General features: G+C 38.1%; 2 protein-coding genes across 4 annotated transcripts in view; both read left to right on the top strand.

The window, feature by feature from the left end:
• The window catches only part of LOC134288479 (uncharacterized), a 429,933-nt gene that overhangs the window by 261,279 nt on the left and 149,756 nt on the right, over positions 1-18,898 (top strand). The window lies entirely within an intron of this gene.
• Positions 1-18,898, top strand: part of LOC109426849 (sphingosine kinase 2) — an 85,565-nt gene that overhangs the window by 16,137 nt on the left and 50,530 nt on the right. For all 3 annotated transcript variants that reach the window (XM_019702404.3, XM_019702405.3, XM_019702403.3), the window contains exon 2: positions 574-1,648. In XM_019702404.3, the coding sequence (XP_019557949.2) occupies positions 741-1,648 (908 nt within the window). In that variant the 5' untranslated portion in view covers positions 574-740. The remainder of the gene's footprint in view (positions 1-573; positions 1,649-18,898) is intronic.

Here is an 18,898-nt window from a genome sequence, read left to right as displayed (position 1 = left end):
GGCATTTCTTTCAGGAGTCTTATTGCGAAGGTCAGAACAATATTTCTAGAGCAATTCCTCTAAGTATGCGTTTTGCTGTACTTTCTGTAGGGTTTTTCCCTGGAATCCTGTCTAAAGATTCTCTCTAAAATATGTTACTGGATTCTTCTAGGCGTTACTCGAAAATTTCTCAGTCATCTTCTTAAAGTTTTTTCAGTATCCTACACGAATTCAGTGTTCTTTCAATTGATTTGTATCACTTTCATCAAAACATTCTTCAGGAAAATGTCCCCCGTTTGAGTAAGGTTTGTCTAGAAGTTTTTTTTTTAATTTTCACCAGATTTTTTTTTTTCAGGAATCCATATGCATTTGGCTTGTTCTGCCGTTTGCAGCATAGTTCGCCCATGTTAATAGGGATTCCCATTTTCTCATAGATTTTATTTACCATAAAACAACATGAAATGAGCTCACCTGTCTATACCAAAATCCAATAATGATATTTTTACAATCTTATATCAAATAAGTTGAAACGTCTTGACATCACTGAACAAAAAGCAAAGTGTTAATAATGTTATGTCCTATTTTCAAATACAGAAATTGTAAATGTGAATACCTAGTTGGAAAAAGAGGGAACATTCCGGTGAACACACATATTCGTAGTGCAGCAAGTTAATGAAACATCCATCGAAAGTGGCGTGCTCGAGTGACTCCTCAAAAACAGCGGCGGAAGTGGTGGCGACGGCGGCGGCAACCATTCCAGGATGGTTGATAAACCAAAAATTGACCTCGGCTCGGAGGAGATAGTCAACCCGTCGCCCACCATCAGCAAGGGGACCGACTGCAGCAGTCCGCCGCACGTGGTCTACCTGACGGAAACGTTCTACATCAGTTCCAAGAAGAATACCGTGTTCGAGGTACGCCTAACCGACAAAGGCCTTAGCCTCAAAAAGCAAACCAACGGATCGACCAAGGAACAAACCATCCCGCTCAAGGACATCATCGGCTGCCGCTGCCTACGGAGCAAACGAAAAGGAAAGGGAAGTTCGGCCTGTGCCTGCACTTCCATCTCGGGGACCGCTCAGCTCAAGGTAGTCGAAGAAAACTCCGGCCAAGAGGATGAATCCGACGTCAGTGCGTATCTCTACATCTACGCCTACATCCTGAAACGGAACCGGCGCGGTGGATTTCGCGAACGAACGACCATCACCCTACGGTTTCGGTCCTTCGACAAGTACGAGGACAACAACAAGGAAGCGCAGAAATGGCGAGCCGCGATCAAGTATCTGGTCGCGGGGGAAACCTCCATCAAGCCCACATATCATCCGAAGGAAACGCGCAAAATGCTGGTGGTCCTCAATCCAAAGTCCGGTTCCGGCAAGGCACGGGAAATGTTCCAACAGAGGGTGGCGCCCGTTCTGGCGGAAGCGGAAATCTCCTACGATCTGCACATAACGAAAAAACCCGACTGGGCCAGGGAGTTTGTCCGCAACCGGGACATCTACCTCTGGCGCGGGATAGTGGTGGTGGGGGGAGACGGCATCTTCTACGAGGTGCTCAATGGGCTGTTCGAGCGAGAAGACTGGCAGACGGCGATCGACGAATTGGCGATCGGAATCATCCCGTGCGGTTCCGGCAATGGGCTGGCCAAAACCATTGCGCATTTGTATGAGTAAGTATCTTCATCTTCAGTTATTGAGTATTATGATTCTCCTATCATTGTCCCACCAACCGGTAATATCAAGGTTTGCTTTATTTTACGTATTGGTTATTACTCGTTACACGAAATCTGAAATTTAAGATATTTACTAGTTTATTCTAACAGCTATGCGTTTTCGGTCATGTTTTCCGTTCTTGCACTTTTGTCATGACATGTGTCTGACTACAATCGAAGGAATTTCCATGATATTTAGTTTTAGGTTTTAAAAGCCCTAGACGAACTACTTATTTCCAAGCGCCTACTACTCAAAGACCATAGTGGTAATCACGTTCAAATGTGTGCTTATATCTTTTGTTGATGTAGTTGTGAAACTTGGGGGAAAATATGTGCACTGTTACCCCGGTTCTTAGCTTTATCATTATTTAGCCGTTTTACCCAAATCAATTGGATAATATTTGCATATGCAATCTGAATAGCCTTTGAATTAGCGTGCATTTTTTTGTACGGAAAAATTCACGCTAGTGTTCGTGTGTTGAAATGTCACTTATCCTTATAGAGATAAGTGACATTTCAACACACGAACACTAGTGTGATTTTTTCCATACACAAAAATGCCCCCAAGTTTTACAACTACATCTACAAAAGAGACACACATACATTTGAACGTGATTACCACTATACATTCAAAAAAAATTAATAACAATTTTAACATCAATGCAGTTAGTAGGTCTTCCATCATCTGGATGTGACATCCCCCTGGCTCCTCCTCCCTTTCTGAGTATTGAGAAATGCGCTGCCACGAAAGTATTTTTCGACAATTTCATTGAATCTCACACATAGGGGATATTACCTATTCTCGACCGTTTTGTTCTCTTCGTCTTGGGGGGTTTTTTGAACCCTATTGAACTCAAACTTGGCCTCAAATCCTTCCCAACTAAGCTGAATGATATGGCCAAGTTTCAGGCAATTTGGTTGACAAAAACCCCCCATGACGAAGAGAACAAACCTGCCGATAATACCCAATGTCACCCTATTTTCGGTCTGAAACTTGTATTGTAAAATGTATTAAGCCACAAACTGGTCGCTATGAACATGCCACCTCATCTGCAATTTCTGCAAAGTTTGCCGAACAAACTATTGGGTGATTTTCGCTGAAACCAGGCCGCCCTTTACATAAAGTCTAAGATTTTAAAATTTTCTTGCTTATTCGCTTGAAAATGATAAAAAAAATATGAAAACCACTTTGGTTGGGTTAAATTGGTGGACCCCTTGCCTGCCAAGGGACTGAGAGGGTGATAAAAATGACGATTTTTCATCAAATTGCACCTAATTTATTGCGTCACATTACGAAACTTCATGTTGTAACATGTACAAAACTTCACATTTCTATGAAGAGAAAGTATAGACCATTCATTTGAAGTTTAAAATGCTTTGGCAGCCATCTTGGATTTGGTCGCTATTTTGAATTTTATCATTGTTCGCTACCACCGATATCAAATCTGAGCTTATCAAATCGAAGCTGAAAGTCTAAGCTTTTCAAAACATTCAAATATTTAGGGGTGCATTGATCGCAACAATGAAATATCGATGAAAATATGAGCGAACCTTTCATTTTCCCATTCTCACGCGCGCATCTGATCGTGCGATAACAGGAACGACGGAATCGCGTGTATGCAAGTTGCGATTTTAACAAAACGTAGGTACACTCCCGTTCAAAAGTTTGGGGTCACCCCCTCAAAAACATGTCATTTTTTTAGGCCCATATCTCCACCAATTTGCGTCCGATTTCAAAACCCTAGGTTTCATTCAAAAGATAATAAGTCAAAGAAACTTTGAACATGATTTAAAAAAAACTTTTTCAAAAAAAATTGTAGGTTAACTTAACCCAAAGTTGCCAAATTTTCTAAAAAATGAATATAAACTTACGGCAGTGTCGCTGGAAGTTGGGTCGACCTAATTTTGAGATGAGAGCGGTAATATGACCCATTTTCTATTAGCTTTCAACTGCTTTTTACAGAACTTAGCTAAAAAATCTAGAAAAAAAGTTATTAAGTAAATTAATCCTTGATGTCATCGACCAAAAGTTTGGGGTCACCCCTCAATATGATGTATCGGCCAAAAGTTTGGGGTCACTTTCGTAAAACATGGAAAAGTGATTTGGTGATATCTTCGTCATCTATAGTTCAATTTTAATTATTTTTGGCTCATTTCAAAGATAATTAACTAAATTTATGTTTGATGTCTTTAAGTTAACGTATTTAACGATTTTTGTATATAAAAACGTTATGTAAAGTTAGCACATTTCACCACGCTTCAAAAAATGAGGCAACTTTACGTTAAGTTTTAGTATGTAAATATCAACAAATATGTGTGGTTCAATGGCTATGCAGTAAGTATCATTCATTTTGTTTCAAATAAGCCAAGAAGAATTAAAATTGAATGAAAGATGACAAAGATATCAACAAATCACTTTTCCATGTTTTACGAAAGTGACCCCAAACTTTTGGCCGATACATCATTTTGAGGGGTGACCCCAAACTTTTGGTCGATGACATCAAGGAATAATTTACTTAATAACTTTTTTTCTAGATTTTTTAGCTATGTTCTGTAAAAAGCAGTTGAAAGCTAATAGAAAATGGGTCATATTACCGCTCTCATCTTAAAATTTGGTCGACCCAACTTTTAGCGACACTACCGTAAGTTTATATTAATTTTTTAGAAAATCTGGCAACTTTGAGTTGAGTTTACATACAAATTTTTTTGAAAAAGTTTCTTTTAAATCATGTTCAAAGTTTCTTTGACTTATTATCTTTTGAATGAAACCTAGGGTTTTGAAATCGGACGCAAATTGGCGGAGATATGGGCCTAAAAAAATTACATGTTTTTGAGGGGGTGACCCCAAACTTTTGAACGGGAGTGTATAGCAAAATGGGAGGTTCGCTTACGTTTTCATCGATATCCTCATTGTTGCGGTCAATGTACACCTAAATATTTGAATGTTTTGAAAAGCTTCGACTCTCTGCTTCCTAATGATGTGATCAGAATTAAAATCGGTGGTTGCGAACACATCAAAGTGGCGGACAAATCCAAGATGGCTGCCAAAAAAATTCAACTTCAAATGGGAGGTGTATACTGTCTCTTCTTAGAAATGTGAAATTTTGTATATGTTAGTTTGTATATGACACGATGAATTAGGTTCCTTCAAAAATCCTGTTATGATTTCTTTGGCGGTTTATACGAGGATTACTTTAAAAATTTTCTTAAAAATTTTGCAGCTGCGAATCAACTTGAAATTCCTTTAGCAGCCATCCATTAAATACGTCACGGTCCTAGGGGGAGGGGGGTTTGTGAAAGTGTGACAAGCAATGTATTAGATATACAAAAAACCCGTACGAAGGGGGGAGGGGGTCAAAAGTTCCCAATTTCAGCGTGACGTACTAAATGGATGTTTCTTTAGGTATTCTCGCTGGGATTGCTCCAGTAGTGATGCTGCGAATCATTCAGAAAATTCTGATAAAATCCACCGGGAAGTTTTGCTGAGATTTCTCAGGCAATTTCTGCTGGGAAACCTCTAGGAATTCTAGAAGGGCTCTCAAGAGGAACTTCTAGACTACTCCTAAACCGAAAATGTTTGAGAAATCCCAGCCTAGAGAAATTCTAGTAGGAATTTCTGCTGGTATTCTAAGAAAAAAATTCCAAAGGAATCCTTGAATAAATTTCTGAATAAATCGAAAGACGAATTTCTATAGAATACCTTGAAAAAGTTTTTGGAGGAATCTTTGAAGGTATCACAGTAGAAATATGTATAAGAATATGTTAAAAATTCCAAGATAAATACCTCCAGGAATACCTGATGGGCTGCTCTAGGGGATTCCTGCTGGGCTTGCTGAATAAATACCTTCATAGGTGTCTTCAGGAATTCCTCCTGGGATTCCTCCAGGGAATTCACACCAGGTATTGTACCAAGATTTTTTTCATGAATTGCTCTAGGGACTTTTCCAAACATTTCCACAATAATGCCTTCAGTGATTTATCCAAGCAATGATACATTCAGATTTCGCTCTCCAAAATCCTCCAAAAATGACTGCTGGGATTCCTCCAGAAAATCTTATCGAGACATCTGAAGAGATTTCTCCATGGCCTTTTCCAGAAATTCCTCTTGAGGTTCTTCCATAAATTTCTGCAAGGACTCACCCAAGAAGTCTTCTGGCATTGTTGCAAGGAATTTCTTTCTGGGATTCCTCCAGTAATTCCTGCTGTAATTTATTCATGTACTTCTCCTACTAAGGATTAGGTATTCCTACTGGGAATCCTCTTAAAATTATCGTAGAAACTACTGTTGGAATTGCTACAGGAGTGTTACTGGGGTTTCTCTAGACATTTCAGGATTTTGTTTCTGGGCTCCCCATGCAATATCTACAAAGATTCCTCCTGGTAGTCCTCTAGAACTTTCAAGAACATTAATTGGAGATATTCCTACTGAGAGTGCTTGTAAATCTCAGCACAAAGTCTACGGACGTAATTGTAACTTTTACATCCTACAAAGCTGCTACGAGTACGGCTGGCAAGCAGAAGTGCGCGAGTTAAGTCCAAGTTATTCGAAAGTTATTTTGAGTTTACATTGAGTTCAAGTTTGTGTTGAAGTTGATTAAAGTTTATTACTGTGAAAATTACTTTGAAAATTAAAGGTTCAAGATTTTGCGGTGTCTGCTAAATTTTTATTGAGTTACAGAACTAGGGGAACTTACGTATTTTCGGCAGTTTTGTTCTCTTCGTCATAGGGGTTTTTTTAAACCTGTTTTGGAATGCTTCGTACAATTCCAAGGGGGTTTTTTGGACCCAACACACCAAAATTTTTGAAATGCTTCCAGCACGCCAAAAATCAGCAAAAGAAATTGCTGAATTTCAGCAACATTTTTGCTGAATTTCAGCACAACTTTGCTGATCAACTGTCAAAATTGCTGGATGGTTCAGCAAGTTGAAAAATAATTGCTGATACTCAGTAATTTGTATTGCTGAATGCAATCAGCACGCCGAAAATCAGCAAAGTTTGCTGATTACCAGCAAAAATATTTTGCAGTGAAGTTCATAGCGAAGATGTCAAAGATTAAATTTCAAGACAGTTTGGATGTTTAGATTACCCTAAATGTCTCAAAAGCATATAATACTTTCTATTAGTCTTCCAGGGGATCCAGTAACCATAATTGATTATGCAATGCTACTCTGTAAAATGGACATGATCATTGTTACGAGGGTAGACCTGATGTTCTACTCTGCGGAGTAGTTTGGTTGGGTTGGAATATTCCAAAGAATTTTGGAATGATTCATAAAATTCCAAGGGAATCATTAATAAAAGCTGGATATATGATGTAAGATTTTATAACGAAGATAACTTCTGTAACAGCTGTAGATGCTAAAGGCTTAATTCCAGGATAACTTGGACGACCTTGAATGTGTATAATAATATCTATTAGGCATCAAGCAGGAGCAGTAACCTTGGTTGATTACACTAGTTTACAAAATAAATTAATGTCATGAACTTCTGTCAACGACCAAAATTTTTGAAGCACAATTTAGCGCTGATTTCGAAACCGTGCTTCAAAAAATTTAAGTTGAACAGTTTTTGAATTTTAGCTCAATATCGAGTTTTACTACTTTTCAAAATATTGAATTTACTAAAATTCGATTATCTTGCCTTTTGTACAACTAATTTTAAATCTTTTCCATAAATTAAAAGCTGAATATAATACCATTCGATCATCTGAAAGCAGGTTTTGCGTCAGATTGATGATATTCAAGATCTGAAACCAATATCTGGACAATCTCCTTAAATTTTAGCAAAATTTCCAAGAATATATGAAGAAATGTATTTTTTCAATTAGAGAAAAACAATTTATTTTTTTTCTCAACGTTTATTTAACATATCATACACAGAAAAGAATGCTAGAGTTTGTGCATATTTACATGAGATATCATGCAAAATTACGTTACGTTCGTGTAAATTTCCGCCAATAGTCGCGTAACCGGTTGGAGTCCATGATGGTTTACGCGATGTTTGGCGGAAATTTACACGATGGTAATGTAATTTTACATTATATATCATGTAAAAGTGTACTCTAGCATTCCCTTTATGTGCATGATTTCTCGCTGAATTTTTTTTTCTATGTATGTAGGCGAGTTACAGTAAACAATTCAGCTCAATTGGAGCATTGATTATGAAGAATGAGATGTGTGAAGTTAGCGACTTTGCTCAAAAATAGAACCAAAATCGATTTCAAATCATCAACCTTGTATGGAAAGTCGAAAAAAAATCCGCTCTACTGTATTTTTTTTCCTTCGCGTTTTCGAACTCAGAGCATGATTCTACACCAAAAATAATCATCAGCCTACCGAGTTCAAAAATGCTGTAAACTAGTGTTATGCAACGTTACTCTTTATAGCAGATATATGGCTACTGTTACGGGTATAGATCTGAGGTTTCAAACTCCAAGTTAGTTTGGATGGCCTGCATTATCCTAATATTGTCAATGAGTGGCTCCCGAGTTTCCAAGAGGTCCATGGATTACATCAAATTCTGAAGTGCTATAATGTGTTGCTGAAATGCACAAAATTACTCCTGTAGATGCGAAGAACTGAATTTCAGAACAGTTTGGAATAGTTTGGACACCCCATTATGTAAACATAAAGAACGATATTCAAATACGTATGAATATAAACCTTATCGAAAATCAGCGTTTAACGCTACTGATGTATTAATTATTTTGTTTTTCGAAACTTCAACTTTACTTATCACGGAGACAAATTTCGTTCGTTTGAAACAAAAATATTCATGTTTATTCGGTAAACTGATATAATATTTAAAACTAAAATATTAATTTTTAAAACTAATTCAATTACATATTGATTTCTACAATAACCATTGAAGAGTCCACCGTTCCGCCGTCGAGAACATAAACAAAACTCTCAAGTTCCAGCTGCAGCACTAAACAAGATTTCCTCTTGCAAAAAAAAGTCAAGTTTCACCAAAAGTTTCCACGAAATCTCATTGATTTTGGGAGCGTATGTTATCTACATTTGTTGGCATTGAAAGTGCCACGCGGGAAGTGGGTTTTCTTAGGGAAAGAAATGACTTTGTAAATTTAATTGGAAAACATATACTTCCGTAGGGCCGACCTGCCACAAAAAACAAAAAAAATACATTTGTTTCTAACATAACCTGTCAGAAGATGCATGTTTGTTTCAAAAATGGATTGAATTTGCTTCAAATGTGACGTTCGATTTACTCCAAACAGTTTTATTTTTGTTGCCAGAACAAATTGACAATTTATTTGAGTTTACCTGAAATATTTTTGATTTTACTACAACTTCTTCGAACAATGAATATCAATAACATTTATTTCAATATAATTACAATAAAATTACATTTGTAATCCCTGGCTTCGGATTTTGCGAAGTGCTCGAAAAATTTGAATTTTTCTCTAAATTCGTCGGACAAGTCAGGCCTTTGCAGATTGCCTACATAGAAAAAAATAATGAGATTTACACGTCATGTAAACTTCATTTTAGTCATGTAAACTTAGTGTTACGATGGTTTACATGATATATCATGTAAATTTGTGTTATACATATATCATGTAAACTCTCAGAGTCATGCTGAATAACATGACATATAACACTGCGTAACAAAAATTAACTTTTGGTCTGTCTCAAGAGCAAACTTATGTGTCTCTGAAGGATTTTGGGCTGCTGAATCCGAATCCAGGCTCAGATTTGCTCCAACACGTCACAATTTTGAGCTATACCTCAATTTATAGGGCAAAATATGCGATTTTGGGCTTTTTTGACTGCAAGCCATTAAGCATGGAAATATTTTTTTAAGCAATCAAAAGGTAAATTGGTCAATTAACATCTAAATTAACGACTCATGCAAAATATTTCGTTTTATCAAATCGAATTTGATAGTTTTAAGCGATTTATGTTAGGTACGATATTTTCCATACAAGTCACCCTCCAAAAGTTGCATGCAAGTTTTCATACTAACATAAAATGCTTAAATCTATCAAATTTGGTAAGGTAAAACGAAACATTTTACATGAGTCGTTAATTTAGATGTTAATTGACCAATTTACCTTTTGATTGCTTAAAAAAAATATTTTCATGCTTAATGGCTTGCAGTCAAAACAGCCCAAAATCGCTAATTTTGCCCTATAAATTGAGGTATAGCTCAAAATTGTGACGTGTTGGAGCAAATCTGAGCCCGGATTCGGATTCAGTGGCCCAAAATCCTTCGGAGACACATAAGTTTGCTCTTGAGACAAAAAAATGTTGCGCTGTGTAATGGAAGTTTACATGATATTTCACGAACTTTACATGAAATTTCATGTAAATTTCTGTGATATCCCACGCTCCAATTAGGGTATGTGATCCATCAGTAATCTCACGCTCCCATGTTCATCCTATTCGAAAACAAGCGATTACGGCACCGATTGATTCCGTTTTTTTTTGTTTTCATGGGTGCTCACTTCTAACAAAAAATACAAAAATAAGAAACAAAACAAACAGCGCTTCAATCCCTTGTTTTTCGTAAGATGAAAATGGGAGCCACATGCTTAATAAGGGAACTGGTACCCTATGTGCATCATATGTCACAGAATTTTACACTCTTTTTTCGATCTGTGTATCATATATGGCCTGTGTTTCACTGACTTGAAGGTCATGGTCATATATGGCAATATATTGCACCGTGTTTTTAATCAACACCAAAAGAAGTCAAAGACACCCAAGTACCGAGCACCGGAGCAGTTATAAATTGATCATTCTTTTTTGTTCCATTCACTACCGAGTACGCCGCCTAAGTTATATGTACACATGGTCCTACGGCGCAAAGTTCGAGAAAATGATTTCTTGCACGTGACGTATAGACCGCTTTGGTTTACTTAGCTGTAATGAATGGTCGAGTTCGAGCAGTATCGTGTTCTATGAAAATATTGGTAAAGCCATATGTACACACCTTAACTTAAAACTACTTTGTCGGTTTCTTATGCACAATTGATTTTATTCTGTTGCAAAAGCAAAAATGAAAACATAAACTTCCCCCAGCAACAGGTCAATAAAGGATGAAGTCTCGCTCATTTATCGCTTAAGTTTATTTTTGCGCGATTCTCACGTAATGTTGGGTGGGACAAACCTATTACCGTCGGATCGTGATTGAAAAATAATAACAAAAAATATCCGCATTTTGTGCACGCTGTAAAACAATCTACTCTCTTATCAAGTTGACCGTCGTCATTTGTTGTTATCCGTATCCCTCTCTCTCGAAGCGCAGCAAACAACAATCGTACCTACGTAATGTAACCTAGAGAGGAAAATTAGCTATGCCTGGTAGGTACCTAGTGTATTGCGCGCTAAGCCAATCATAAATAAGTCGCGATGATTGGTTTGTTTGCCACACACTTTCGCCGCTACTAAAGGCTTCTTGAAGTCAGTCACTTACTGTAATCGCAACAAAGGCTCGCTCTTTGTTCGGCAATCGTCCATAGATTGTTTGCTTAGTAATAGGTAGGTACACTTGAAAGCTGGAATGTACTAACAGCTGGCAGCTAAGTAGCTCTAGGATTAATGGACTTACAATCGTAATTTCCCCGCGAATATCTTATAATGTGGCCCGTTAAGGCAGAGTGGTGGTGCTGGAACACAGTAGAAAAATGAACTTAAGTCAACTATCCACTCCAGAAGCGTATGGAAATGCATGCAAATACACAGACGCTGATTGTTACCTATTGGATGTTGCATGATAGACCTCTAATTTAGCAACACCTTCAATTGTGTTTATATTAAATAGTGACTTCCTTGGGTATTCACTGTAAGTGTGTGAAAAATATGACCAGCCAGGTTGTTGAACTGATAACCTACTGATCCGTGATTAGTGGCGGAATAGCTTTTTAATAGTGAGCAAGTTTTGACTTAACGGAGAGCTGCTACTGAAAATACTGTTTTTGCTATCAATGACCCATAAAGATGCGTGGAGTCAGCACATAGTCGCCATACTAAAATTGCTGGAGATTTACTGATTTTGTCAATACAAACAGTTTGGCAAAACAACTTATTTTTTTACTTAATCATTTATTTTGGGCTAATGCGCCTTCAGGCATAACGGAGCCGAATTCATTTTGATTTTTTTACAATTTCATATTTGTGTTTTATTTACTAGGTTAGCTTTGGGGAACCGTAAAACTTGCGGTTTGGTCGAGGCTAGAGGGAACAATAATTTTTAAGGAAGGGATGGGATAATGGGGCTTTTCGTTGACTAAGACTAAAAGTTTGGCAATTCTTTTTTTTCTGGCAAAGCATTGAAGCAGACCTTGTTCCTCGGCGTAGTTGTGGAATGTGTACTTTCAAGATAGCTTATATTTTGCTTCTTGGTTTATAGAAATTGGAACTTAAACTAACTAGGGTCTTGTACCAATTGGGCAGATGTACCTATTTTGGGCACTTGCCGTTATAACTTAGTCAATTTCAAACCGATTTATTTGAGATTTTGTATAGAGTTGGATACTGTACGTGCCCAACTCTATACAAAAATTCAAATCAATCCGTTTGAAATTGTCTTAGTTATAGCGGCAAGTGCCCAAAATAGGTACATCTGTCCAAATGGTACAAGACCCTATTTGATAAGAGTTTTTCATCCACGTTTACTGTGATTGTTGTTTGGTTGGTTGCGTAGAACATAGCGTAGATGGCCAAAACAACGTGAACCTTTTTTAATTTCAGTAGCACGTTTTATCGTGATTTTATCGAAATGATGGTATCTTCGGCCTTGAACTTCGGTTTTTCTTTGCTCAAAAATATCCATAATCCATGATATTTTCAAACCCTATTTACTTCTGCATGGTTATTTTTAAGACGTTAACTTTGCAGAACATTCCAACTTTCGAAAAGTGTGCCTTTTCAAAATATATGACTGAAGCGGTTTTTTGTGTGAATGGACCCCAAATCTTGAAACTATGGATAGATAGAGGTTTGGTGCCGTCAGCAAAGATATTTGTATTGAACATATCTATATCTTTACCAAAAATGTCGTATAAAAAGTTAGATTTTACAGTGTTGCTTGCGGAAAAGTACCGAACCAAAGTCAAACGCCATCGGACGAGCCCTATATTCAGGCCCGGATTAAGGATTGTGGGGGCCCGAGGGCTGTGGAGGCCCCTCGGAGAGATGACTAAAAATATTTTTCCTTATTTTCGAACAGTAGTAATTGAGCAGTATGAAAAATAAAGATAATGTTACCAACCAAAAAAGGTTTTTGTGGGGGCCCCTAAAATGTGGGGGCCCGGGCCCACCACCTACCCCTACCCAGGCCCGGATTTAAGGGGGGGGGCAAAGGGGGCAAGTGCCCCGGGCCTCCCGATTAGTGGGGCCCCCAGGAATCCCGAAGCATTATAATATTTTTCAACGGAACCATATAAATGCATTAAAGTAGGCGTTCATATGTTATACATGTCCTATATCAGTCATAATTGGATTCCTTAAGGATTTCTAGACTCCATATTTCTAGTCATTTATATATCTTTTCACTTGATAATAAATCCAAATAAAAATAGATAACTTTTGTGTACAGTATTCAATGTTTACATAACACGATGTTGTCTCTTAACTTTGGTGTACTCGATTTTCTTTAAAAAGATTTTGAAAGTTCTTATCGAATAGAAACAGCGCTTCGTGGCAATTTGAAGCATGGACAAAAGTGTTTCTAAACAGAGTGCGTGAAATTTAAATTCTGAAAACAACTGCTCAAACCCCATCTTCATTCAGTTGACTGTAATCATGGGAAAGAGATGATTAAGACTTTTGGAGATATTTGAAAATCAGAAACAAAAACCTAGCCTCCAAAAACATCTCGAAACAGCGGTTTAACATATCTATATTTTGAGTTTTATCAACATTTTTGGGATATATTGTTACCGTTGCCTTCAAGAGTCCTATCTTTGTTCAATTTAAATATTGAAATAATCATAGAATTATAGAAACCCAAGTGAAGTTATTCCATGTTCCATTATTTCAGATTTAGAACTGAAAGCAAAGATTTAAAACTTGCATAAATGTTATGAATTTCGATGAAATTTCAAAATACATGTACTAACTGAACAAAATGCCATTTACGCAATAAAACTGAAGGTTCCAGCAACATCTTTGTAGTTGAGCCATAAATCAAAATGAATGTTCGATTTGATTGATTTGTCTTTATTTAAGAGACTTTCAGCCCTTGGCCTCGAATGTTCGAATCGTTTGCCATCTGTCGGAAATTTTGGGATGGCACTGCAAAACGTACACTTTTTATAGACATCAGAAGCTCTAGCGTGCGCAGCTTTTTCTTTTTTCTCACTCACTCTCGTAAACAAACACGCGAAAGAAACAGATAATAGCCCAGTTCTTGCTCTTTCTTACGTTCAACAAAATGAACGAGCGAGAAAAAAGAAAAGGCTGTGCACGCAAGTGAACAGAAGCCATATTCAGAAGACATGTTCGGCCTGAATATTTCAAAGAAACAAATGTACTGTATAAAAAATAGTAACAAAAGAATAAGAAATATTTTTTTTAAATGAACAAACAGTTGTATGATATGAGGTTTTTCGAATCCGCAAAAAAAGAAAAAAAAAACAGTAAAAATTTCAAAAATAGGAAAATTTGGTTTTGGGGGGCCCATTTGATAGGGTTTGCCCCGGGCCCCCCGAAGTCTAAATCCGGCACTGCCCCTACCCCCCCTTAGATCTCCGCCGCTGCCCATATTTATTAAATTTTCATCTTAAGACACCATGCCGATAGAATCACGTTTAAACTGCTACTGAAAAAAGTTCACGTTTTTACTAATTTTATACTAACATTTAAAAAGAGCGAAATAACCATTGCGAATTTCTGCTTCTCCAAGTCCACCTGAGCGTATTTCCCATTATTCATGTAAACTGTGACCAGTAACAGGTTGAGCAGACTCCCCTCTATCTGCTAACGGTATAAGTTTGCATGGGGAAGTGGAACCATCTCAGCAGGGGTCCTATTTTGGGCACTTTTCTGCTATAACTCAGCCAATTCTGAAACAATTGACACAATTTTTGAAACGCGATGAGATACGTATAGTATCTAGCCGTGTACAACAAGTCAATTGGTTTGGTATTGACTGAGTTATAGCGAAGAGTACCCAAAATACCGACCGCTGTCCAAGTGGTTCACTACCCTATATAAAATGAAATTCGCAAGTGATATTTTGATTTGTTTTACTGTGAGGTGCCGAGAATTGACGCGGGTGCCCAAGTAGTTCGAAACCCTATGCGTTAAGTTACTTGAAAATGTCTGTGGGATTAATCGTGATGCACTACACTACCGTTCCCCCTAGTGACGTGGTAGCAGAGCAATTCGATTTACAGCTTCCACTCGATAACTGGGCTATGACGACAGCAAGTGCCGATCGATAATTGTACTGAGCAGCTCCCATCGCTGGAGACACTGTAAGCCGCGGTTTTTAAAGACATTTTTGTAAGTCGTTGACGTTTACGATTCGAACTTCCCATGAGTGGTTGATTGAGTTCCAAATGAGCGGTTCGCGAGAGTATAAATACTAATTTATGACTTGATAGAGACATCCACCTCACGTGCTCCCTGTGGGATTTCCTCAGGAATTCCTTCAACGGTTGTAAGATATTTCCAAGAGTTGCTGGATTCATCCAAAAATTCCTTCCAGAATATGTCTTAGGATTTTCTTCTGAGGTTCCTACAGAAATTCCATCTGAGATTATCCCAGCAATTTTCTTTAGGATTTCTTCAAGTATTCCTCCCGTGGTGTATCCAGAAATTTATTCCAAGTTTCCTCTAGGAGTTCCTTCTGAGATTTCTCGGGAAACTCCATTTGAGGTTATTCTTGGGATCGCTTCAGAAGTTCCCTCTGGGATTTTTCTAGGGTTCTGTCTGGTTTTTCTACTGGAACTTCAAGGGATTCCTCCCGAGATTTCTCCAGGAGTTTCGGAAGTCCTCCAGGAATTGTTTCCGAGACTCTTGCTGGAATTCCTCTTAAGATTCTTTCAGGAATTCATTTCGAGATTCTTCTAATAGTGTCTTTCGGAAAGTCTTCAAAATTCTTTGGATGGAGTTAGTGAAGGAAACCCAGAAAAAAAACAGGGGAACTCCTTATAAAGCTGATGAGGGAATTTCTCAAGAAATTTTTGGAGGAATTTCTCATGGAACTGATCTAGAAACTCCTTGATTAATTCCATAAAAAAAAACACTCCTAGAGGAATTCCGTAATAACCTCCTGGAGGATTTACATCCCAGAAACATTTAAGATAATTCAGAATAGACTTCCGCAGGAATTTCAGAGCGATCTTTGGAAAATCCAGAATGAACTCCTAGGAAAAGAGTTGCTAAAGGAATCCAGAATGTAGATCCTGAAAAAAAAAAATCCGGGCACAGTTTCTGAAAGAATTCTGTAAGGAATTTGCGGAAGAGTACCCAGAAAGAGTTCCCGTTAGAAGTGCCTGGAGAATTCCTGGATCAAGTTCTTTGAGGAATCCCGGAAGGAGTTCCCGAAAGAGGTTCGTGAAGGCATCTCGGAAGAAATTTCCGGAGGTATCCCAGACGGAACTACCGGAGGAATCTTGAAAAGAGTTCTAGAAGCAATTTCGGAAGTTTTTTTTCTGAAAGAATTCCTGAAAATGTTTTTGCGAGATTCCTGGAAAAAGAAACTCCAGGAGGAGTTCTCAAAATAATTCTGGAATGATTTTCTGAAGGGATCCAGGAAGGAGTTCATGAAAAAAAAATCCGGAAGCAGTTCATGAAAGAATCTCGGAAAAAGTTCCAGGAGGAATCTAGGAAGGAGTTTCCGAAAGAATGCGAAAATTTGCTGGAGAAATCCCAGAGGAGGAGTTCTCGTAGGAATATCAGAACGAATTACCGAAAGAAGTTCTGGTAGGATTTTTTTTAAAGATTCCCGGAAAAATTTCGGGTAACAACTGAATTCCCTAAGGAAGACGAAAAAGAAGTAGAAGAAAATCCATGAGCAATCTCTGACAGAACAATGGAACGAAATTGTAAGGGAGAACATGGTGGAATCCTAGGAAGAACTTCTGTTGAAATGGTTGAAATCCTAGAAAGTAATTCCTGATAAATTTCGTAAAAAAATCTTGATAGAACTTCCTGGAGAAATCCCAGATAATACTTGTTTAGGAATATCAATTCTTGGAAAAGTGCCAGAGGAAACTTTCGAAGGAATTCTAAAAAATCAGCAGAAAATAAAGAAGAAACTCTCAGGGAATCCCAGGAGAAACTTCTGTACACGCTAAAACCACTCAGCACCTAGAATGTGTAAGCCCTACTCATAAGTGCATAATTTCCAGACCACACAAAAATGTGTAACAGTTACACATTCACAAAAACAGCTCGTACACTCGTCTAGATGCGAAATGTCGATTTTTTTTTGTTTTCCACTTTAGTGTTGAGTGGCGTCAGCGTGTGGTAGTTTTGGAAAAAGTTTGTAGATAAAACTCGGAAGGAAGTCCTAGAGGAATTTCAGAAGGAACTTTAGGAGGGATACCCCCAGCAAGTCATACCACACTTTCTCACGCACGCGAACCCCACATTTTTGATTCTGCGGGATCTCAGATTGCTCTGTAAAAATGAAACTGAACAAATATACAGAACTGGAATGCATTTCTCCATACGAGCGAATCCAACGGGTTGATAACGATGAACTCCAAGGAAATCCACTTGGAATCCATAAGGAACTATGAAGTCCCAACAAAAGGGATCTCAACATCTACACCACTCCCCCTGCAGATACATACTATCTACAAAAGATTGGAGCAGCTCAAATTGTCGTTTCTGTGACGAGGCGAAGGGAACATCAGAACACATTTCCTGCTATTGCAGTGGAATCAGTCATCGTAGGCTCAAAGTTCTTGGTAAGCCATTCTTAGGGCTTGTTGACATATATGGATCTTATACCCCAAGAATAGAGTTGGTTTATTGAAGCTTGTCTTAGTTCTTTTACAATATTTTTACATGATATGGAAGCTAATAAATTGATCAGTAATTGATAACAAATTGGCTATGAGGTGTTCGCAAGAAAAAAATTGATCATTATTGGTTGATGCTTAGATAGACGGGAATTAGATAAATCAAACTTATGTGAGAACTTATTCATGCATTCATTGACCAGCTGAAAGTATCCATAATTGTTAAATTTCGTTTGATCGTTCACCACAAACGTTAAAACATTATATAGTTAATGTGAGTAACATAGCAAAATCGATCGAAACGATGCATCATTCCTGTCATTTACCACCGCTCTTCAATTACGCCTAATAATGTCATATACATAACCACCTTGAATTAATTAGGCAATCCGGTAGCCGCGGTGATTTGGTACTACCGGCAATCAACGTCGACTATTCGGTCAGAAATAGCTTACCTTCGCTCGTCAGGTGATAGCATTATGAAGGGGAGCGTGTTTCATTACGCACCTATTGAACTTGGTGGCAATTCTAGACTAAGTTTTACCCTCCTAAGATGTTAAGCTAAGCGCACCACGCTGCCGTAGTGCAAGTTATTCTATTAACAATTGAATATTGTGTTTCCAGTTCAAAACCGAATTAGCGACATTTTTTCTTTTACTTCCGCTGCTTTTGCCTTGCGTTATACACTATGTCGGAAGTGGGGCGCTGTATAGAATACCAGGTGTACAATACAGCGCCCCACTTCCTACATTGTGTTTAACGCAAGGCAAAAGCAGCGCAAGTAAAAGAAAAAATGTCGCTAATTCGGTTTTGAACTGGAAACAAAATATCATAAACAAACAATAAAGTCTCTCCTCGAATTTCTTCCTTCGGTAAAGAAGCTCGTACCCTTCATTAACATGATTTTGGATGGATCAATACATCAAATTCCTCCCCTCCACCTTGGGCAACTTAATTCCTTGAGTGCGTTTTAAAGTATTCCCCCCTACCACCAACCGCAGTTGAACGGTGATGATGACTTCCCAGCCAAATCCGTGCCTAATTTCTCCTCCCTGCGGACAACGATTAGCAAGCCTGTCGACACGATTTTCCTTCGTTTTTTGACACACTCTCGCCAGTTATAAACCCCACCCGCAAAGGTAAAATGCAAATTAAGCTTGAGCCGTCCCCGTCGTCCGTGACATTGCTGCACCGTGTTCCCCATACACAAATCCCCGCAATCCCAGGCGACAATAATGTAGGGTGGGTGGGGCATGTAAAATTC

Source organism: Aedes albopictus, chromosome 2, assembly GCF_035046485.1.
Source record: "Aedes albopictus strain Foshan chromosome 2, AalbF5, whole genome shotgun sequence".
Lineage (NCBI taxonomy): Eukaryota > Metazoa > Arthropoda > Insecta > Diptera > Culicidae > Aedes > Aedes albopictus.
The sequence above is the reverse complement of the archived record's forward strand: the minus strand, read 5'-3'. Positions and strand labels throughout refer to the sequence as shown.